The sequence below is a fragment of the Rhinatrema bivittatum genome, chromosome 14, assembly GCF_901001135.1.
Source record: "Rhinatrema bivittatum chromosome 14, aRhiBiv1.1, whole genome shotgun sequence".
Lineage (NCBI taxonomy): Eukaryota > Metazoa > Chordata > Amphibia > Gymnophiona > Rhinatrematidae > Rhinatrema > Rhinatrema bivittatum.
In genome coordinates this window covers 608,842-631,831 of record NC_042628.1, presented here as the reverse complement: position 1 = coordinate 631,831, position 22,990 = coordinate 608,842, and the positions used below count along the sequence as shown (strand labels likewise).

The 22,990-nt window shown below is 47.8% G+C and overlaps 2 protein-coding genes across 6 annotated transcripts in view; one reads left to right on the top strand and one right to left on the bottom strand.

Moving 5' to 3' along the window:
* The window catches only part of SCNN1G (sodium channel epithelial 1 gamma subunit), a 48,848-nt gene extending 47,152 nt beyond the window's left edge, over positions 1-1,696 (bottom strand). The window contains exons 1-2 of one of the 4 annotated variants that reach the window (XM_029576999.1): positions 1,614-1,696; positions 220-547 (exon numbers count right to left, since the gene is read on the bottom strand). In XM_029576999.1, coding sequence (XP_029432859.1) covers positions 220-536 — 317 coding nt within the window. In that variant the 5' untranslated portion in view covers positions 537-547; positions 1,614-1,696. Of the gene's footprint in view, positions 1-219; positions 548-1,242; positions 1,355-1,429; positions 1,585-1,613 lie in introns of those variants that run through there. The other 3 variants (XM_029577000.1, XM_029576998.1, XM_029577001.1) reach the window with 3 other exon arrangements.
* Positions 1,697-5,133: 3,437 nt separating this feature from the next.
* USP31 (ubiquitin specific peptidase 31) overlaps positions 5,134-22,990 on the top strand; it is a 98,421-nt gene continuing 80,564 nt past the window's right edge. For both annotated transcript variants that reach the window (XM_029576035.1, XM_029576034.1), the window contains exons 1-2: positions 5,134-5,694; positions 16,327-16,464. In XM_029576035.1, coding sequence (XP_029431895.1) covers positions 5,197-5,694; positions 16,327-16,464 — 636 coding nt within the window. In that variant the 5' untranslated portion in view covers positions 5,134-5,196. The remainder of the gene's footprint in view (positions 5,695-16,326; positions 16,465-22,990) is intronic.

Sequence of the window (22,990 nt, the reverse complement as noted above, 5' to 3'; positions counted from 1 at the left end):
GAGAAACAAGTATGCCCTTCATTTGTATGAAGTTTGTTAGAGAGAATGCCCTGAAAACCAGTCCCCAGGAATCGGACATTGCCCTGACTGAGTAATCCACAAAGCCCAGAGGACTCAGTCTGAAACCTGTAAACTGAAGAGCAGACTTATTACTTTTAGGTAAGACTGGGACAAGAGGGGTTGAGGGGTGCTGGGGCTGAAGAGGTAAACAGACAGTACTTGTAAGGGTTCAGGTTACAGATGGTAACTGCAGGGAAGTCCAGTTTCTGGAAGGTGACGGTGATAGAGACGGAGATGCTGTAGTAGGACATGAGGAGCAGGGAACACTGCCAGAAAATTAAGCTCACAGCCACCAACGTGAGCAGGATCCAGATATAGCGTCGCAGGCGTCCCCTGGACACCACAATTCTGCGGCAGCCATGGGTGTTGGTGGTCATGCAGTACCACAGCATCAACTCGGAGACTGTGGGAGCCTGTGGACCCGTCACAGGCAAGTTCTTCTTCAGCGTCTGCGTTAGTTTCTTTCCAGAAGGCATTGCGAGACGGGCTGAGGAAATAGAAAAAGCACTTTAAGAACTCAAAGCTACCACTCATTTATAGAAAATAATTACTTCCCCAAATTTCCCACTAGCAGCTCACTCATTTCCTAGGTTATTACAAAACAATTACAAAAATCAAAGTCAGAAAGAGCAGAAGATAAAGCTGAGGTCTGCTCTCCAGCTGGGGCTGAAGGTGGGTTTCCTGCCCACCTTGCCTCTCTACCATGCACATATTTCACCTACTGTCAGACTCAGCTTTCAAACATTTCCTCTTTCGCCCTCTTCTCAGTCAAAGGAGACATTTACAGTTACAGTGCCCTCAACGTTTGATAGGAAAACTATTCTCAGAGCCTTGTGACTTTTTTCCTGAAGATTTAAGCTTTTCCACTGCTTTAAACTTGCAACTAGTTTCTGTCAACTTGAGAATAAAGTGGTTATACAAAAACAGAAGCAACTGAAATGCAAACTAAAATGTATTTGCTGAAAATCTTTTCCGAATATTTGGAAAAGTTGCATTTCCCAAGTAGCCGGGTGGAGTTTACCATTTGTGTAACGCAAGAGCCCGGAAAGGACCAAGGCTCTTGAACTACAGGTAAAACAGGAAAGAAGCCCAAAAGCTGCCGGAAGAACTCAGACAGAGAAAGGGGAAAAATCTCTAAAAACCCCGACCTAAACCCAATAAATGGCAAATAAAGTCAGGCACCTGGAAACCGCGGCTAACACAAGCGCAGATTTTGGGCACTGGGGCTGCCCCGCTACTTTCACCCCGGCCTCCCCTCTATCGAGCGCTTTGCTTAGGACTATTTGCAAATAGATTTAAACTGGAGCTCAATAAACAGAAAAAGAAATCCCTGGAGAAGGGAAGGGGCGAGGAAAGGCTGAGCCCTCACCTGCAGGCTCCGCGCGCCGCTGCTGCCTCTCCGCTCGCGCTCCGGCCGCTGACTGTGCGCGTGCAGGCGCTGGCAGAGGGGGCGGCGCAGAGCCAGAGCGCCCCCTGCTGCTCAGCCCGGCTAAGTCCCATTACACTCCAGCAACCTTTCAAGCCTAATCGAGATCAAACAAGGACTGAAGCACCTTTGCTAAAATGAATACAGAAGTTGATGCAATTCAGTGCTCATCATCCCAGCGAGGTGCAAAGCAGCCCTTGTCTCCCGTCAAAGATTTAATACAAGCGTGCATAGAAAAACCGTGCTTGCAGCGTTAATGTTATTAACGAGGACATGAAAGCAACAGACAAGGTGCAAAGAGGGGCGGGAACCCCCTCCTCCTCCCCCATGTGCATTTTATGAACACCAGGAAAAGATGCTATAGATTAGAATCGATTAATGCATGAGCTGCCCATCCCAAGATCTCTACAGCAAGTTTTAGCTTAGCCCGGTAAAACGTAGCTAAAGAAAACTCCCACAACGTATGATAATCAAACATACAAACAGTGGTATCATCAAGTTATGCACTCAAAAATGTCCAAAACTATACAATTCAGAAATTGTAAACCATCATTTATAACACAACGAAACGGTTTACACAAAAAAACAAACAAACACACAATTTACAACAGACAACCAGAATAACATTTATTTATCACATTTTCTATACCGTCATTCAGACATACCATAACAACGGCTTACATATGTGAAAGAACAAAATACAGGGTTACAAAACTAAAAGTCACGTTAATATTAAAACTAAGAAAATAAAACGCACAATTTCAGGCTTAAAGTTCCTAAGTATAACATAAGAGAGTTAAATATCAAAATCTAGAGTAAAACAGAAAAGGTAAAATAAAAATAATAAAATGATTAAATAGGGAAAGAGGATGAGTGGGGTTTTTTTTCTAGGATGGCCTCATTCACCTTCCTTATAAGCTATGCTACAGAGTCATGTTTTTACATTTACATAAACCCACCACAAACTCGAGATATCTTCCTTAGCTAAAAATCTCAACAATAAAAATACATGAACTCCAGGCATTTTGTACACTGTATGCAAACGGAAAGTCTGATGATAGTCTGAAGATCCAAAAGAGAAGTCAATCCCCTAAAAAATCCCACAGCTGACTTCTTCTCTTCCAGGTCTGCAGACTGATGCACCTTTCCATCTGCTTTTAAGATCCTATTTGTCAGCTTTCATTTGTATACAGTGTGCAAAGTGCCTGGAGTCCATGTCTTCCTGCAGTAGAGATATTTTAGCTATTGAAGATAATTTTGTGTGGGTGTGTACCATTTTTTGTATATTGATTCTCAGTAAAACGTAGGACAACTCCAGATTCCATATAGCACCAGGACCAACACCATGTACTGGAGCTCTGCACCTCTTCAGGGACAAACGTCTTCTAGTGGAAACATAATACACTGAAGATTTCTAATGCAAAAACATTCTGGTGTGTGTGAAGAGCTAACCGTACTTATTTCATGAGCTAAATATATATTTTGATTTAGTGGCTGGAGGAGACCACGCCTGTGGCTTCTTACATGGTTTATCTGACATTTAAATCAGATAAAATAAGATCCAAGTTCATGTAAAGAATGTCTACACTTTTCTTGAGGTGGATAATAATTATTACAACAGCATAGAATATGGGGATGCAAATGGAGGCCAGAATTAAGAGGGTGGAAACTACAGGCTGGTCAGCCTCACCTCGGTGGTGGGAAAATTAATGGAGACTCTGCTGAAGGAAAGGACAGTGAGCTATCTACAATCCGGTGGGTTGCTTGATCAGAAGCAGCATGGATTCATCAGGGGAAGGTCCTGTCAGAATAATCTAATTGATTTCTTTGACTGGGTGACTGGAGAACTGCATCAGGGAAGAGCGCTCAATGTAATTTACTTGGATTTTAGTAGAGCTTTTGATATGGTCCCACACAGAAGACTCATCAACAAAATGAGAAGCTTGGGAGTCAGCTCCAAGGTGTTGGCATGGATTACAAACTGGCTGACAGTAAATGGAACCTACTCTGAAGAGAGAATGGTGTTAAGTGGAGTGCCACAGGGATCGGTGTTGGGACATGTTCTGTTCAACATCTTTGTGAGCAACATTGCGGAAGGGATTGAAGGTAAACTTTGTCTATTTATGGATGATACTAAGATCTGCAACAGAGTGGACACACCAGAAGGAGTACAGAGAATGAGACGGGATTTAAGGAAGCTGGAAGAGAGGTCGAAGATATGGCAGCTGGGATTCAATGCCAAAAAATGCAGAGTTATGCATCTAGGGTGTGGTAATCTGAAAGAGCTGTATGTGATGGGGGTGAAAGGCTAATCTGCACTGAGCAGGAGAGAGACCCGAAGTCGACAAAGCAGTGTGATACCACAATAGCCAAAGCCAGAAGAAGGCTGGGCTGCATAGAGAGAGGAATATCGAGTAAGAAAAGGGAAGTGATAATCCCCTTGTGCAGGTCCTTGGTGAGGCCTCACCTGGAGTACTGTGTTCAGATCTGGAGACCGTATCTGATAAAGAAAAGAGACAGGATGGAGGTGGTCTAGAGAAGGGCGACCAAAATGGTGGGTGGTCTCAATTGAATGAGTTATGAGGAGAGATTGAAGAAACTGAATACTTATACCCTGGAGGCGAAGAGGAGCAGGGGTGATATGATACAGACCTTCAGATACTTGAAAGTTCTAATGATCTATGGTCGTCATCAAACCTTTTTCATTGGAAACAATTTAGTAGTACTAGGGGGTCACGATTTGAAACTCCAGGGAGGAAGACTCAGAACCAACGTCAGGAAATATTTCTTCACTGAGAGGGTGGTGGATGCCTGGAATGCCCTTCCGGAGGAGGTGGTGAAGACTAAAACTGTGAAGGATTTCAAAGAGGCGTGGGATAAACACTGTGGATCCGTAAAGGCTAGAGGATGGGAATAAATAAAAAAGCTTAACCTGCACAGAGCAGCAGTTTCTGCCTTGGGAAGCTTGCTGGGCAGACTAGATGGACCACTTTGGTCTTTTTCTGCGGTCACCACTATGTAAGGAGGAGCAGGATGATAGTTGCATTGGAGTGGCAAGGTTTGAAGGCAGAATGACAAGTGTGGGCAAAAGGAGGAAAGCAGAACTCTTGCACCTGTTAGTGACTGGCTTGATTCAAGACTTTAGAAAGGAAAAGAGGAGAAATCGGGGTCTGGTAGCGAGGGACACTGGGAGGCTGGGGCATGTATTGGCTGAGGGAGGTAGTAGCCTGTGGATAAGAGGGAGGGTAAGGAAGGAGGAAAATAGGGCGCCTGCAGAAAACGATTCGGGGGGAGAAGCAGAGCAAGCCAGGGCTATTCTGTCGGCTTAGGATAAGGAGACGGGTGCCCGGCTCCTGCCCTCACTCGGCATGGCACCCCTGGCTTCAGGCGCAGCGCGCAGGCGCGGCTATTCTGTCGGCTTAGGATAAGGAGACGGGTGCCCGGCTCCTGCCCTCACTCGGCATGGCGCCCCTGGCTTCAGGCGCGGCTATTCTGTCGGCTTAGGATAAGAAGACGGGTGCCCGGCTCCTGCCCTCACTCGGCATGGCGCTCCTGGCTTCAGGCGCAGGCGCGGCTATTCTGTCGGCTTAGGTTAAGGAGACGGGTGCCCGGCTCCTGCCCTCACTCGGCATGGCGCCCCTGGCTTCAGGCGCAGCGCGCAGGCGCGGGCGGAAGTGGCAGTCCCGGTCCGCTCGGCTCGTGCCGCCGGCATGTCTCAGGTGCCGGCGGCCGCGGGCGGCCCTTCGGGCCCGGTGAAGGAGAAGAAGTCCTTGGGGAAGCGGCTCTTCCGCCGGGGCTCGGCGCGCTCGGTTGGCGGCTTCGTGGGCCGCGTGTTGCGGACGCTGAGCACCCTGTCCCACCTGAGCTCGGAGCCCGAGGAGGCGGTGCCCCGGGCCCCGCCGCCGCCGCCACCGCCGCCGCCCGCCCCGCTCGCGCTCCGGCTCCCCGGCGAGCGCGTGCCCGGCGTGGCGGGCCTCCGCAACCACGGCAACACGTGCTTCATGAACGCCGTGCTGCAGTGCCTGAGCAACACCGAGCTCTTCGCCGAGTACCTGGCGCTGGAGCAGTACAAGCAGGGCCCGGGCCCCGACCCCGACCCCAGCAACGGCGTCCTGCAAGGCCGCGGCGAGGTCACCGAGCAGCTCGCCGGCCTGCTGCGGGCCCTCTGGACCCTGGAGTACACGCCCCAGCACAGCCGCGAGTTCAAGGTAAGGCCCGCCCCAGAGCCCCTGTATACCGCTGCCGCCCCCCAGGGCCCAGCGCAGAGCCCTTATAAATCACCTCTCTGTCCCATCTCAGCCCTTAAGTACAACCCGGAGCCTTGACCTATCAGGATGTCACCCCCAGCAATTAAATATCACCACACTTAGCTTACCTTAGCGCTCTTATATACAATCCCTGTATATCCCATCCAGAGCTCCCACATCCCTTGCATATCACCCCCCCCCCCCCAGCCCAGAGCCCATGCATATCACCCCCCAAAAACACAACACACCCATCATCCACATAGAGCCTTTACACAGCCCATAACCGTCACATACCTACATAAGAAATTGCCAGGCTGGGTCAGACCAAGGGTCCATCAAGCCCAGCATCCTGATTCCAACAGTGGCCAATCCAGGTCACAGGTACCCGGCAGGATTCCTAAATTACATAAGAACATAAGACATTGCCAGGCTGGGTCAGACCAAGGGTCCATCAAGCCCAGCATCCTGTTACCAACAGAGGCCAATCCAGGCCATAAGAACCTGGCAATTACCCAAAAACTAAGTCTATTCCATGTTATCATACCCCAGAGGCAGAAGAATGTGTGTGTGTGGAAGCTGCCCTTCCCCAGTTACCAAGGCTAGTTTATTACTTTCCATTTACAGTCAGTCTTTCTAATAAACATTTCCTGCTAATCAGAGTGTAATTATTCATTTCCAGTCAACCAATAAAAGTCTTGTTAAAAAACTAGAAATACAGCATTACTAAAGGAAGCGTCAGTACTCCTAAATACTGTTATAAGTTCCCCTCCTCCACTCTAAGCTTATCCTACCCTGTCCCTCCCTCCCTCCCCTCCCCCCTTCACTGCCATCAATGTTAATTTATATTCTTCGAATGTTCCTATCAAATTTCTCTTTCCCTATCCTTCCTACTGCTGTCCTCTCTCCTCCTCCATTGCTGCTTCCCCCTTCCCCACCCCTGTTTATTGTATTTCATTCTCTTGTTAATTTGTTACAATGTAAACTGGCATGTCGGTATATAAATAACAACAAATAATAAGTGACTATTCTGTACTGTATGGAGAGAGAAGATCATCAAATACCAAGAGATGTAATCAGAGATTAAGAAAATGTGGCCTAAAGAGGCAGAGAGAGTCCTAAGAGTTTAGGCACGGCTGGCCTGGTTAAAGGAACTTCCAAGCTCTTCTTGGTCTGTTGCTGGGCTGTATTAGACCGTGCAAGCTTCGGAAAGAAGCCGCTTGATACAACGCAAGCACTAGCAGTGAATTAGAGAGAGCGTGATTGGCTTAAAAGTGAGGTTCATTCTTGAACATAAATCCTGAACCTCCAGTTCTCTAAACACAAACTCTGTGTCCACAGAACCTCCCAACAATGGGGGCAGAGCAGAACTGCGATATTTCTCTGTATTCCTCACAATACAAAAACATTCAAAATCTGTGATTTCAGTATCAAACTCCTTCCACTACCAGGCCCATTGTGAAACTCAAAATCCTGGAAGTTCTGCTCTATGCATCTGAGCAGCTACAGATCAGTGCCTGATGCTTTTGTGCTAGACTAGAGCGTTGGTCTAATCTATGCATACCCATTGCTGCTTCTGATCACCAGGAGTGTCCAGAAGGCTCTTTGAGATTAGGTGAGGATAATCCTAGTAGGACCAGCCTAATCTGTCCATAAGTTCTTCCGTTGGGAACTTCTCTGCCAGGCCCTGCCATCTGAGAATGAGGCAATGAATATTTATGCCCAAATAGGTATAGTGAGTTGACCTGAATACCAGTATCACATATTGCAAATGGGGAGCGATGATCTGAGTTTCAAATGCTATTTATACGAGAACTTACTACTATTGTGGTACATTTGAAATCTACTTTTTCATTGGTAAAGAATAAGATTCATTCTCCATCATAAAAACATTGATTAAATCAGTGAAGGAAGGAATATATAGCCAAAGTATTCAGAAGGCAACTATAACACCAATTCAGAAGGATACTAATATTTCAGTTGCAAACCTGCTAACCCTCACTAAGATTTTGGAAAAGGGAGTCTTGCTACAATTTAAATTTCTGTAGCACTACATGATGTATGCAGTGCTGTATAAACACTTAACATAAAAACTGCCATACTGGGTCAGACCAAGGGTCCATCATGCCCAGTATCCTCTTTCCACCAGTGGCCAATCCAGGTCACAAGTACCTGGCAAGTACCCAAACATTAAATAAATCTCAAGCTACTATTGCTTAATAATTAATAGCAGTTACAGAGTTTTCCTCTAGGAACTTATCCAAACCCATTTTAAACCCAGTTACACTAACTGCTGTAATCACATCCTCTGGCAATGAATTCCAGAGCTTAGCTATGCACTGAGTGAAAAAGAATTTTCTTCGATTTGTTTTAAATGTGCTACTTGCTAACTTCATAGTTCCCCTAGTTCTTCTATTATCTGAGATAGTAAATAACTGATTTACATTAACTTGTTCAAGTCCTTTCATGATTTTGTAGACCTCTATCAAATCCCCCCCCCTCAGCTGTCTCTTCTCCAACCTGAACAGCCCTAACTTATTTAGCCTTGCCTCATAGGGCAGCCATTCCATGCCACTTATCGTTTTGGTCGCACTTCTCTGCACGTTCTTCAGTGCAACTACATCTTTTTGAGATGCGGTGACCAGAATTGGACACAGTATTCAAGATGCGGTGTCACCAAGGAGCAGTACAGAGACATTAGGACATCCATCGTTTTGTCATTCCCTTCCTAATAATTCCTAACTTTGCTTTTTTTATTGCCGCAGCACGCTCAGCCAATGATTTCAATGTATTATCCACTATCTTTCCTGAGTGGTAGCTTCTAAGATAAAACCTAACATTGTGTAACTACAGCAAGGGTTATTTTTCCCTATATGCATCACTTTGCACTTGTCCATGTTAAATTTCATCTGCCATTTGGATGCCCAATCTTCCAGTCTCGCAAGGTCCTCCTGTAATGTAACACAGTCCGTTTGTGATTTAACTACTCTGCATAATTTTGTGTCATCCACAAATTTGATCACCTCACTTGTCGTCCCCCTTTCCAGATCATTTATAAATATATTAAAAAAGCAGATAAAAAGAATAAAGCTTACAAGGACAAGAGACAGGGCATTTCATAAAGCAAGATAATAAAAACATTAGTTAATGAGGCTGAAAGCAGACCTAAGATTTAAAAGCAGCCTCGAAAAGGTGGGTCTTTAGATGGGATTTAAACAAGGCGAGGAAGGCATCGTGATGTATCAGCTTAAGAAATCTGTTCCAAGCCCATGCAGCCAGGGGGAAAGCCCAGAGTTGGGAATTGGGGGTAGAGGAGAAGTGACTTGCTTGATGAGCAGGGGTTAGAGAGAGTGGAGAGGTAGTGAGGAGCTGCAGAGTGAAGGGATGTTTAGGTGTGAAAGAGGAACTTGAACTGCATGCACAAATGGATAGGGAGTTGAGAGGTTTTATGGGTGTAGCAACTGGCGAAAGATAAACGTGCAGCTGAATTTAGGGTAGATTGTAGTGGCGAGAGAAGGCTCATTGGGAGACCTGTGAGGAGCAGTAGGCAGCTGAGCCCGGTCTTGCGAGGGGCACTGGGGTCATCTCTAAGACTCTTTGGCCTTCTATCCGGTAAACTTCACCATTCAGGAGCCCCGAGACATTGGGTTTTTGTTCTGCCCCATCTCATATGACTTGGAGAATTTATTTAATTTAACAAATTTCTATGCTGCTTGTTAATATTTCCAAGCGGTGTAGAAAAAATTTTTATAATAAATATACATAAAACATCACAAAATAAAATTGAAACATTTAAAAACATAAAAATACAAAATATCAATAACATAAATTAGAAACAAACTACCCTCTGCATAAAACAAAAAAACACCCTCTGCTTATGGACACCGGGAACTACTCCCCTCTGCTCATCAATATAAGTAGGAAACTACTACTTCCTGCTAACAGAAAAGTAAGACCAATTACATCTAGAAAAATTTTCTGCAAAAGGGATATTTTCACCATTTTTTGGAATTGTAAGAACTGATGTTCATCCTTGATTTGTTTAGGAAGGGAATTCATAAGAACATAAGATATATGCCATACTGGATCAGACCAAGGGTCCATCATCTCGTCTCCAGTAGTGGCCAATCCAACTCGCAAATACCCAAACTTTAAATAGATCCCAGGCTACTAATGCTGGCAACAATCAGTGGCTATTCCCTATTGATGAGTAGCAGTTTATGGACTTCTCCAGGAACTTATCCAAACCTTTTTTAAACCCGGCTACCCTAGCTGCCTTAACCACATACTCTGGCAATAAATTCTAGACCTTGATTGTGCATTGAGTGAAAAAGAATTTTCTTTGGTTTGTTTTAAATGTGCTACTTGCTAACTTCATGGAGTTCCCTGTAGTCCTTGTATTATCCAAAGGAGTAAATAACTGTTTCACATTTACTCGTTCAAGACCTCTCATGATTTTGTAGACCTCTATCATATCCCCCCTCAGCCGTCTCTTCTGCAAACTGAACATCCCTAACCTCTTTAGCCTTTCCTCATAGGGGAGCTGTTCCATCCCCTTTATCATTTTCACCCTTCTCTATTCCTTCTTCAGTGCAACTATATCTTTTTTTGAGATGTGGCGACCAGAATTGTACACAGTATTCAAGGTGTGGTCTCACCATGGAGCGATAGAGGCATTATGACATTTTCCGTTCTATTAACCATTCCCTTCCTAATAATTCCTAACATTCTGTTTGCTTTTATGACTGCTGCAGCACACTGAGCGATGATTTTAAAGTATTATCCACTATGATGCCTAGATCTTTTTCTTGGGTGGTAGCTCCTAATATGGAACCTAACATCGTGTAACTACAGCAAGGGTTATTTTTCCCTATGTGCAACACCTTGCACTTGTCCACATTAAATTTCATCTGCCATTTGGATGCCCAATCTTCCAGTCTCACAAGTTCCTCCTGTAATGTATCACAGTCTGCTTGTGATTTAACTACTCTGAATAATTTTGTGTTATCCGCAAATTTGATAAACTCACTCGTCTTACCTGTTTCCAGATCGTTTAATAATATATTGAAAAGCACCGGCCCAAGTAAAATTCCCTGAGGCACTCAACTGTTTAGTTTTTTCCACTGTGAAAACCTGTCTTTTAACCAGTTTGTATTCCTGTTCTTACCCCAGATCAGTGCAGACAAATGGGTTTATGCATATCCGCGCCCCCCCCCCCCCCCCCCAGCAGATGGAGGCAGAGAACAAAACTTTGAGTCACTGCTACATAACCTCGAGTGCCACCTGCAGTCCCTCAGTTTTCTCTGTCTCCAGCAGGTGGTAGAGGTGCAGACCTGCAGTCTGTTAAAGTAAAATAAGATTAGTTTAGGGTTAAAGAGCAGAGGTGTTAGGTTCCTTCGTGGGTCATCCCTCTGGTTGAGCAGGGGGTTGGAAATCCCTGGCCAGACTTGACCCTTGATTCCGAGGGTCCTGGCTCTCTCGTCGCTGAGCTTCCAGAAACAGGAAAGGAGTATTTTCATTTTCTATTACTGTTCTGTGTGGCTCACCAGGCTATTTCTTTAAGAGCTCAGAAGCTGTGAGACCTGTTTATTTTTTCCACATTGGTGCGCCTGAGGTTTGTGTCGGCTTGGTGTCGGGGTGAGGAGGAAACCGCGTGGCTGGGACTGTTTTTCAGCACCCGACCCCAGGACAGCGGCGGTGGCTTTATTTCCTCCTGCTCTGGGTTATTTTTAGCTGCAAGCCAGGTCGCGTGTGATGCCGTCTACCTGTCTGGCCTGCGGGTGGAGGCGCTCTCGCCTCAGTGCGGCCCTTCTGTGCCCTGCCTGTCCGTCTGGAGGCGAGGGATCAGGAGACATGCGCTGCACACGTGCTGCAGGCCCTGTGAAGGAGGCCTCGGGGGGGGGGGGGGGGGGGGGGTGAAAGACGTCGGACATTTTAGCTCCACATGGCAGGAGCCGTGACACAGATGGGAAAGGCAGGGACTCTCTCCCCCCCCCCCCTCTCTTTCTCCTGTGCATCAGGGACCTGGAGGAGGGGGAGATGTGCCAGCGGATGCAGGGGAGGACCCAGTGTCCGTGGAGCAGGGAGACCGATGCGGATTTTCTGCAGATTTTGTTTTATTAATGCACGAGGCCTATCTCACCAGGCAGGAGCTGGCGGCAGCTTTTCAGATGATCCAAGGCAGGGCTAAGAAGGCCCGGGCTGAGGCATCTCCCAGGATGGGGGGTGGGGGCATTTTGTGTCTGTTGTGTCTGGATCGATCGCGAGGGGAAGATCTTTCCTCTGAGGATTTGGATGGCGCTGATCCGCAGGACCTGCAGGTGGACCAGGGCTCTGTTCAGGGAGTGGATCCGGTGACTGATCCGCTGGGGCACCCGGAAGCGGACGAGGTCCCTCTGGCAGAAGGAGATGACCTGAGGGCGGTCAGGTTATTCCGTAAGGAGGAATTGCGGCCTCTCATCCCTCAGGTTCTGGAGGAGCTGTGGATTAAGGTTGCGCAGGAGGATTCTGACAATGAAGGGGTAAACCTGGTGTTGAAAGGACTGTGAGGTCCTCCGAGGGCATTCCCTTTGCCAAAGCAGGTAAAGAAGCTGATTGACTGGGAATGGGATTTCCCAGGAGCTGGTTTGAAGGTGTCCAGGGCTGTGGCCAGGTTGTATCCCCTGCCAGAGGACACGTTAGAGCTGTGGAATTTGCCGAAAGTGGTTGCGGCGGTCATAAAGAAAACGATGCCTGTGGCAGGGTCGGCGGCCTTGAAAGATGGCCAGGATCGGAAGCTGGTGATCCTGTTGAAGAGGCTGTTTGAAGTCTTGGCTCTGAGCCTTAGGGCTGCAGTCTGCACTAGTCTAATTTAGAGGGCCTGTTTGTGCTGGGTGCAGAACGTGCAGGTGAAGGCAGTGGAAGTAAGAAGACGTTCCCGCCTCGCGCTTGCTGCTCATAAAATTAGATTTTGCTCCAGCAGAGGTTCCTCAGGCTCTGCGCTGAAGCCGGGCTCAGGAAGGCAGCATAGACCAGCCAGAGAGAGTTCTGCTTAGGGCTCTGGAGAGAAGGCAGGCTGGTCCACTCCTCCCTGGTGGCGGTCAGAGGAAGATCAACCAGGTTTTACCAGGAGTGGACCAGAATCACTTCGGACCAGTGGGTGTTGGAAGTAATAAGCGAAGGCTACGCTTTAGAATTTAATAGCCCCCCCCCCAAGACGCCTTTGTGGTGTCCCGTTGCACCTCGCCCGGCAAGCAGGCAGCAGTGAGGGACACTCAGCCGCGGCTGCAGCGATTGGAAGCCACCCCTCCTGGTGCTGCAAGAGGAACACGGTCAGGGAAGATTTCCATGTTACTTTGTGGTTCCCAAGAAGGAGGGCTCGTTTCGTCCCATTCTGGATCAGCAAAGGGTCATTGCAGCATTGCGGGTGCCACGTTTTCGGATGGAAACATTACAAACGGTGATTGCAGTGATGTGTGAAGGGGAGTTTTTGGCCTCCTTGGATCTTACAGGCATATCTCCACATTTCCATCAGAGCAGACCATCAGAAGTTTCTATGCTTCACGGTGCTAGGGGGGAGCATTTTCAGTTTCAAGCTCTTCCTTTCAGGCTCGCTACTGCTCCAAGAACTTTCACAAAGGTGATGCTGGAAGTGGCGGTGGCCCTCAGAAGAGATGGGATACTGGTGCATCCGTACCTGGAAAATTGGCTCATTCTGGCGAAGTCAGAGGTGGCGTAGCTCTGTTCCATTCGGCGAGTGACAGAGCATCTGGAGACCCTGGGCTGGGTGATAAATCGGGCAAAGAGCCATCTGGAACCGTCCCAGTCCTTGGATTATCTGGGAGTACGACACCCGCTTAGGCAAGATGTTTCTTACCCCGGAAAGGTTGCTCAAGTTGCAGTCGCAAGTGGTTTGTCTAAGGGACCTGTCAGTCCACAAGGTCTGGGATTATCTTCAGGTGCCTAGAGTCCATGGCTTCTGCTCTGGATTTGGGGCCCTGGGCGTTTGCGCACATGTCCACTTCAGAAAGCACTCCTGTCCCATTGGAATCTGATGTCTGAGGAGTTTCAGCTGCCATTACCGCTCTAGGAGGAATCCAGGTTGTCTCTCATGGTGGCTGTCGCGGTCCAGTTTAGAAAAGGAAGTTGATTTGGAGGTTCCGGACTTAGTGGAAGTAACCACAGATGCCAGTCTGAGTGGTTGGGGAGCGATATGTGAAGGCTCTACAGCCCAAGGGCAGTGGTCTCCGATGGAAGCGTCCTGGTCAATCAATCATCTGGAAATAAGGGTGGTCCGGAGGGTGCTGCTGTTCTTTTTTCCTCTGATTAAGGGGTGGGCGGTACTTGTATTCTCGGACAGTGCGATGACAGTGGCCTAGATCAATTGACAGGGCGGAACGAAGAGTTATTTGGTGGCTCAGGAGGTTCACTAACTCGTTGCCTGGGCGGAACCTCAACTAGCAGGACTTGCAGCCTCTCACATGGCAGGGGAGGACGATGTGTAGGCAGATTATCTCAGCAGGCAACAGCTGTACCTGGGAGAATGGGAGCTGTTAGCAGAGGCCTCTGCGCTCATTTGGAGCAAGAGGGGCGAACCCCAGTTAGATCTCACGGCAAAGAGGAAGAATGTCAAGGTGACCAAGTTTTACAGCTGCTGAAGGGAGTTCGGCTCAACAGGGATCGTCGCCCTAGTTCAGCCGTGGCCAGAAAGGCTCCTGCTATGTCTTTCCTCTGTGGCCGCTCGTAGGTCAGGTTTTGTGTCGCATCGAGTGGCATCAGGGACGAGTGATCCTGGTAGTGCCAGAGTGGCCGTGCCATCCGTGGTTGGCTGATCTGGTTCAGCTGGCAGTAGACGAGCCCGTTTGGTTAAGCCACCTGAAGGGAGAGCTACGTCAGGGGCCCATCTTGTCGGAGCTGGCGGATCACTTCTGTCTAGCGGTTTGACTTTTGAGAGGCGATGTTTCCACTTGAAAGGATATTCCGAGCCGGTGATTACTACTCTTCTTCAGGTTAGAAGATCCTCCACTTCTTTGGCATATATCAGAGTCTGGAGAGTGTTTCAGTCCTGGTGTAGGGTCCATGACTCTGATCCTTTGCAAGCGAGCGTTGTCCAGGCCTTGGCTTTTTTGTAGGAGGGCTTGTGTCCCGAGAAGGCAGTAACTTATCTGTTCTGCGCAGCTTGTTCACCCAGTAGTCCACCTGGTGGAGCCAAGTTGTCTTTAAGTGCTTCTGCTTTTGCTATACAAGTTTTGGGATTCCCCACACATGGCTAATTCATGTCTGCTTGTTAATGGTGTTCTTCTCAGCAGGATGAATGAGCATTCTTGATACCCATCTTGCTCCCTGAGGATTGATTAATTCACTAAAGCTTAAGCTCTGAAAGAGACTGAGGAGCTGACAAGGCATCCTGTTGTCCAGGACCTCCTTTTCTGAGCTCCCACAACTGGCTCCATGTTGGGGGGTGCTTTCAAGATGACCGCCACACTGAAGCAGGTTCCATTGAAACTAAATTTCCTGAATACCCACTTTCTCCTTATTGTACTGATGGGCAAACAGAAGGGGAAAGCACAAACGTTCTGAGGTTTCCTCGTTGCTTGTGGCCGGCCTATTGACAGGTTTGTTGTTGGTGGAGGAGATATGGCTCAGTGTCTTACTGGGGAGATGTCCCTGCTTTGGATTCGTGGCGATCTCTGCTGGGAAGGGAATATTGTGTGCACCTTGGTCTGTCTCACTCACTGCCTGGGCAGAGGAGAAAGAAGGTGGGGCAGTAGCCAGCCTCAGGGGGGCAGAGTGGACAACCCCTGCTTCTGGGCCTGAGGCTGGAGTTTGGTTTCTGTGTGTCCAAGATTTCCAAACTTGAGGCCAGGTCTGAGCTTGGATCTTTTTTTTTTTTGGTGGGGGCTCAGGCTCCCTCCTTGGTCTCAGATTAAAGCTTTGTTTATGCAGCGCTTAGGCTCCCTCCCTCGTAGGATGAAGCTCTGGCACATGACTTTGGTGGTCATGTCCCTAAATTCCTCATTTTTCCGTGTGGCTGCTAGCTTTTGTCAGGGTCTTCCTACAGCCCTGCTTTCAGATGCTTTTCAGAATAACTGCACAGTTTCCTCTGTTTACAAATCAAAATAGTTACTTGCAGATAAAATCTGCTTATTTTATATATACTTGGGGTGGTTGTTGGTGACAGTCCAGGAAACTCTATTCATGAAAGCAGAATATTGGGATGAGGAAACCGTCACAGATTAGTGCTCACCATAGTTGCGTATGGCGCAGGATTGAGGTTCTTAATGATAACGTTTTGGCCATCACTCAGGCAGATAGCAAACGAGTGAAAGTGGTTATTCAGCCTGCCGTCTGCAGACTGTGATGGATTGCTAGCTAGATGGACAGCAGTAGGAAATATAAGAAGGTATTTTTTAGGTGCACTTAAAGCCTTTAACTTGCTCTCTTAGCATTAGCTTAATAAAAGCAGATTTTCTATAGAAAAATGCTGATTATAAGAAAAGATTAGTGACAGCCAGCATCTGCATTTCATCATGGTCCTGGATTGTAGTGTGAGCACTGCTTGTGGCATTCTGACTGCGCAGATGGTGAGATTGCTTTCTTTTATTTTAACATCCACAGACTGTGGTGTCCAAGAATGCATTGCAGTACCGTGGGAGCTCGCAGCATGACGCACAGGAATTCCTGCTGTGGCTCTTGGACCGGGTGCACGAAGACCTGAATAATGCTGCCAAACCTAATGGCAGGCCTTCGGTCAAGGTAAGTTTCAGCCTAGGACCCGAGGCAGAACTTCAGCTTGTACTTTCCTGGGAATTTATCAACATTTTATTATAACGAGCAAAAACAGGCAGAAAATCTATGGTAAAAGCACCTTTTCTCCCTGTTGTGTTCATTATAATAAACACTGATAAACTTTCTGGAAAAATACGAATTTCAGCCTAGGATGTGAGATGGTTTTCGGTAAATGTAGGCAGTGCCATTGAAAAAGGGAAGTTCCTGGAAAGAGGGGAATATTTAGAGGATAACTTTCTGTGCACTTGGGAAGTTTTCCTTTCAACATTGAGGTATTGGACACAAAGTACCTGTAAAATTTGCTGCAAAACCTATGCACACATTCTCTTTCCCTTGTCCACTTTCTCAGGTAATTATTACATTTTTCTCTTTTCAATGAAACATCATAGTGAATTATAGTCAAAATAAAATGCAATAAATCACATAAGCAGGCTGAAAAAATAAATATTATAAAAATCATACAATGACCCATTGCATTGGAGACCAGCATAACAAGTAAATTACCAAACTTATCTAATTATAGCAAAATTCCCTGCACATACCCAGATCAGTCCACACTCCTGGGTTTTGTCTCCCTTCCAGCAGATGGAGACAGAGAAAGTTTTGCAGACACTGCCACATAACCTGGTGCACCATCTTCAGTCCCTCAGTATTTCTCTGTCTTCAGCAAAACCTGCAGTCTGAGAAAAAAAATAATTAAAATAAAAAGGATTCGGTGACTGGCTACCTTCCCTGAAGGTTGGTAGGTTCTGCTGGGGCCATCATTTCAGGTAGAGGCATGGAGGGGTTGGAAACCCCTAGATCTGTCCAGATCCTTGACCTGCTAAGAGAGGAGATTGCTGGTGGGGCCAGTTCCCCCCTCCTTCCTCCTACAGATGGACAGCCGGAGCCTGCAGTCGCCAAGGAAAGATATGTAAAGTTATATATATTTTTTTTATATATATATATATATCTTTCCTTTGGCAACTGCAGGCTCCGGCTGTCCATCTGTAGGAGGAAGGAGGGGGGAACTGGCCCCACCAGCGAGAGAGATATATATATATATATATATAGTTTGTGCCGACTGGGGTGATTCGGCCAGGCATAGCTGCGTGCTGCTTTGGGGAGGTTGGGGGCGTTACAAGCCGATTCTTGCGGCGCTGTGCAGTGCGTGGCGTATGGTAAGACGTACGTGACTTTCCCTTACCGGCTCTTGCTCCCGCTGCCTTTCTGGAGGAGAGGACAGCTCGGAGAGTGCAGTTAAAGGCAAGCTTCTGCAGGATGCACGGGGGGAGTCGAGCAGCCCGATGCTGCTTTCCGGATTTTGGCGGGAACAGTGGCCATTTTGTCCTTCTTTGCTGCAGTGGCTGACAGAGCCTCTAAGGACTCAGCCCTACTCCCACCACTTTCACCGGCACGTGACAGACCCTCAGAACCGAACCTCTTTTGGGGAGGAGGTGGAAGACCACCTAGAACAGGATCCAGAAGTTCTAGGGGTTTTTTTCTCTGGATTTGGTGCACTGTTGCACAAGGCTTTTTTTTGGCTAAACAGGCGGCAGGACGTTGCCTTCACAAGCCAGCGGATCTGCACGAGCCATTTTTGGCTAAGAAGCCCTAGATCACCTCGAGCTGGTGGTGCAGCCAGAGTTCAGCCAGAATTTGCATTCGGGGAATGCAGACGATCCTTCTGGGGGCTTGGTGGATGGGATTCCTCTGGTTGATGATCCATTGGGGGTGGATCCTCCTCTGGGTTGTCTGGACCTTGAGGATGCGCGGGATCAAACACCCTCGGTGGAGGGAGATGATCCGAAAGTGGTCCGTCTTTTCTACCAGGAAGAATTATAGCCCTTTATTCCATGTGTCCTGAAGGATCTGAGGATTAAGGAACCCCAGGCTGTTCCAGACCATGAGGAGGTGGATCCAGTTATGGAGGATTTGGGGAGGCCAGTGAAGTCGTTCCCCCTTCCATAAATCTGTGAAGACAACAGTGCTCTGGGAGTGGGAAGCTCCAGAAGCAGGTTTAAAGGTTGGCACAGCCACGGAGAAGTTGTATCCCTTGCTGGAAGACACCTAGGATCTGCGGTGAATGCCGAAGGTGGGTTCTTCGGTTTTGGTGGTAACATAGAAGGCTACGATTCTGGTGGCAGGATTGGCGGCGCTTAAGGTTATGCACGATAGGAAGATGGAGGTACACCTAAAGAATAATTTTCAGTGTCAGCATTGGGCATTCGTGCTGCTGTATGCAGTACATTTTTGCTCTGGACTGGATTGCGCTGGGTACAGCTATTGCAGTCAGATATGGTGCTATCCACGGAAGACTGGAAGCATCCTACAGTGCAGATACTTTGTATGATCTCATACGCACTTCCTCTCAATCTATGATGTCCACATTCTCTGCTAGGAGGCTTCTTTGGTTGAGAAACTGGTCAACGGATGTTTGGTCTAAGTCTCAGCTGGGGTCACTTCCCTTTATGGGGAAGCTTCTTTTTGGAGAGGACTTGGAGGAGCTTGTGAAGCATCTCGACCAAAGTGCACAGGCTGCCAGAGGACAAGCCGAGGGTTGGCAGAGGTTTCTCTTCGGCATGAGCTTGTTTCCGGTCGAACCGACATTCCCGCAGTCTTGTCCTTCGGGAGGAGGTCACAGTCAAGGCGCCAGGAGGCAGTAGTCCTTTCAAGGCAGGAGACCGACCAGAAATGGTACCATTCAGGGAGTGTCTGGTTCCAAGTCCACCCAATGAAGTGAGGCCAGTCCCCTCCTCTATTCCAAGAATTGGAGGTCTGTTTGAGTTTTCTCGAGGAATGGGCCAAGCTCATGTTGGATTAGTGGTCCTAAGTGTGATAGAGCATGGATATGCTTTAGCATTTGCATGCCCGCTAAAGAATTTGTTCATAAGGTCCTCTTGCACTTACGACTGGAAAAAGACGTATGGTTCAAGAGACCATTAATAGTCTACGTAATTTGGGGCCATAATTCCAGTACCTGTCACAGAGCAGGGAACAGGAAGGTATTTCATTTATTCTGTGGTCCCAAAGAAAGATGGCACTTTTTGTTCGATCTTGAATTTAAAGAAGGTGAATGTGGAGCTCCAGGTTCCTCATTTTTGGATGGAAACGTTGAGGTCTGTGATCGCTGCGTTATGCAAAGAGGAGTTTTAGGCTTCCGTCAAATCCAGAGAAGCCAATCTTCATATTCCAGTTCACTTGAATCATCAAAGGTTTCTCAGGTTCATGATTCTCAGGGACCATTTTCAGTTTTGCGCCCTACCTTTTGGATTGGCAGCAGCACCAATGACTTTTCCAACAGTGATGGTAGTAGTGGCAACAGCTCTTCAGCAGGAGGGCATCCTGATACACTCATGTTTGGATGGCTGGTTGATTCGAGCAAGGTCAGAGGACCTTTGTCATCGGACGGAGGTAATAAGGTCCCTGGGCTGGGTTGTGAATCTTCCCAAGAGCCAGCTGGTTCTGTCTCATGTTCAGGAATTCCTGGGAGCATGCTTCGATACTACGCTTGGGTGAGTGTTTATCGAGGAGCGGCTAGGCAAGATACAGGGACAGATTTGCAGATTGCTGAGCAGTACAATTCCTAGGGTATGGGATTATCTACAGGTTCTTGGATCTATGGCTTCCACGTTGGAATTGATCCCTTGAGCGTTTTCTCATATGCAGCCACTTCAGTCAACCTTGTTCTCCTCAGAAAGCACCAGGTCGAGTCTGGATTGGTGGCTGTTGGGATAATTTAAGCCACGTTGTGGCCTTGGAAGTCCCAAGTTGGATAGTAGTAACAACCAATGCCAGCCTCACTGGTTGGGGGGGCTATGTGTCGGACTCGGGTGACTCAGGGGCAGTGGTCTCTGGAGTAGGAGTTGTAGTTCGTCAACTGTCTAGAGACGAGAGTGGTGCATCCAGCATTGCAAACCTTTCTTCCTCTTGTACAGGGCAGGCCAGTGAGAGTTTTGTCAGACAATGTGACGATGGTGGCTTACACCAACTGGCAGGGTGGTACCAAGAGTTAGGCAGTGGTGCATTGGGTGGAGTGGCATCTGGAGGTGCTGGCAGCTTTCCATATAGCGGGGTTGGACCACGTGCAGGCGGATTTCCTCAGTCGCCGGCAGATAGATCCCAGCGAGTGGGAGTTGTCGGAGGAGGCCATGCTCCTGATTCATCACCAGTGGGGAGTCCCTTGCATGGATCTGATGGCAACGCGGAAGAATGCCAAGGCTCTGCAGTTCTTCAGTTGAAGAAGAGAGCACGGGGCACAAGGAGTCAATGCTTTCGTCCTCCCATGGCCCCAGGCGATTCTCCTGTATGTGTTCCTGCCGTGGCCGCTAGTGGGCAAGGTCTTGCAAAGGATAGAAGTTCATCCAGGGCAAGTAATTCGAGTGGTGCTGGAATAGTCTCATAGGCCGTGGTTCGCGGATTTAATCAATCTCGCAGTGGACAGGCAGTTACATCTTGCTCATCTTCACAATCTTCTGCACCAAGGTCCCATATTTTTGGATCAGGCAGATAGCTTCTCTCTTGTGGCTTGGGTTTTGAGAGGAGACACCTGAGAGAAAAGGGTTATCCGGAAGATGTTAGTACCACTTTGCAAGCAAGAAATTAGTCTGCCGCCTCGCATATGTGTGGGTGTGGAAGGTTTTCAAGGCTTGGTGCAAGGAGCATAGTGTGGATCTGACTTGAACGTCAGTGGCGACATTTTGTTTTTTGTGCAGCAAGGTTTGGCTTTCAACTACTTAGGGGTCCAGGTGGCAGCCTTGGGGTGCTTTAGAGGCAAGATACATGGTATGCCTTTGGCTACACATCCGGATGTGGTGTGTTTTTTTTCTGCGAGGTGCGAAGCATTTGCGTCTCTGTGCAGAATGTGCCCCCCCCTGTGGAGCCTAAACTTGGTTCTTAAAGCAATGTGAAGGGCACTGTCTGAGCCACTGCACAGGGCGACTTTGAAGGATCTTACATGTAAAGGTCGTTTTTCTGGTTGCAATTTGTTCGGCTAGTAGAATTTCAGAGCTGCAAGCCCTTTCATGTAGAGATCCTTTCCTAAAGGTTTCGGACTCTGGTGTCTCTTTGCGTACGGTGCCTTCTTTTCTTCTGAAGGTTGTTTCGTCTTTTCACTGGAATCGGTCTGTGGAGGTACCAACCTATGCAAATCTGGATAGAAGGTTTCTTTGGTTAAGGGGTAGAAGTGTCTGGAAGTGAAGCGGGTGCGGTTGCACTATCTGAAAACTTCTAATGGCTTTAGAGTTTCCGATCATCTTTTCATTCTCTTGAGTGAGGCTAAACAGTGGCTTAAGGCCTCTAAAGCTAAAATAGCGCAGTGGTTGTAGGAGGCCATGGTTTTGGTGTTCATTTGTCAGGGCTGGTTGGTGCCTCAGGGTCTGAGCTCAATCACCTCTGTCACAGTCAACATCCTGGGCTGAATGTCTGTCAGTGTCACCGCAAGAAAATTGGAAGTCATTGCTTACTTTCTCCAGACATTACTGTCTGGACATCCAGGTGCTGGAGTCTAGGAGCTTTGGTGGAAGCGTGCTTCGAGGGGACTCTCGCTGTCCCATCTGGTTTAGGGAAGCTTTGGTACATCCCAGGAGTCTGGACTGATCTGGGTATGTACAGGGAAAGGAAAATTGGTCCTTACTGCTAATTTTCGATTCTGTACTACCACAGATCAGTGCAGAGTCCCGCCCGGGTTTGGAGAGTCCACTTGATCTGTGTTGGCATCGTAGCTCAGGAGATGGTTGTATATTCTGGTTTGTATATGGTTACATTGTGTTTTTAGAGACATTCCCAACTTGGCTTGGGCAGGCCAAGGATGAGGGACTGCAGGTAGCACCTCGTGTTAGGTGGCATGTCAGTGAAAATTTCTCTGTCTCCACCTGCTGGCGGGGAGGCAAAAGCCAGGAGTCTGGACTGATCTGTGGTACTACAGGAATGAAAATTAGCAGGTAAGAACCAGTTTTCCTTTATTGCTAGCAGAAAAAATGTTATAAAGTATATGTAGTTTTAAAAGCTGCCCCTACCCCTAGAATTGCCACCTCTCGATCTGGCTCGATTGTGTGCTTTACCTGTATTGAGGAGGTTCATTCCCAAAGCCAGTCCTAGAAATCTCCATCCTCTACCCGGCTCCCTGGCAGGTTGTAGCACCTGTTCTCCTGCTATGCAAGTTAAAAAAACAGGAAACAGGACTGCAGCAGTGGATCCCCAACCCATTCCCTGCATTTTTAAATATTAAAATGCTGACCAGTCCCCAAAAGAAGTGAATATATGAATATCTACCGTATTTTTCGCTCCATAAGACGCACCTGACCATAAGACGCACCTAGGATTCAGAGGGGTAAAATTAAAAAAAAATAAAAATTGTGCTAAACCGGCTCTGCGTCTGGGCGTCTTATGGAGCAAATTAGGGGAGTGCATAGCTTTTTTTTTCCTCCCCATTTTGTTTTCGGGTCTGGGGAGGGCCATTTCAGTCCACTCCCCAGATCAGAAAACTTTTCTTTCTCTGGGCTCCCCTCCCCCC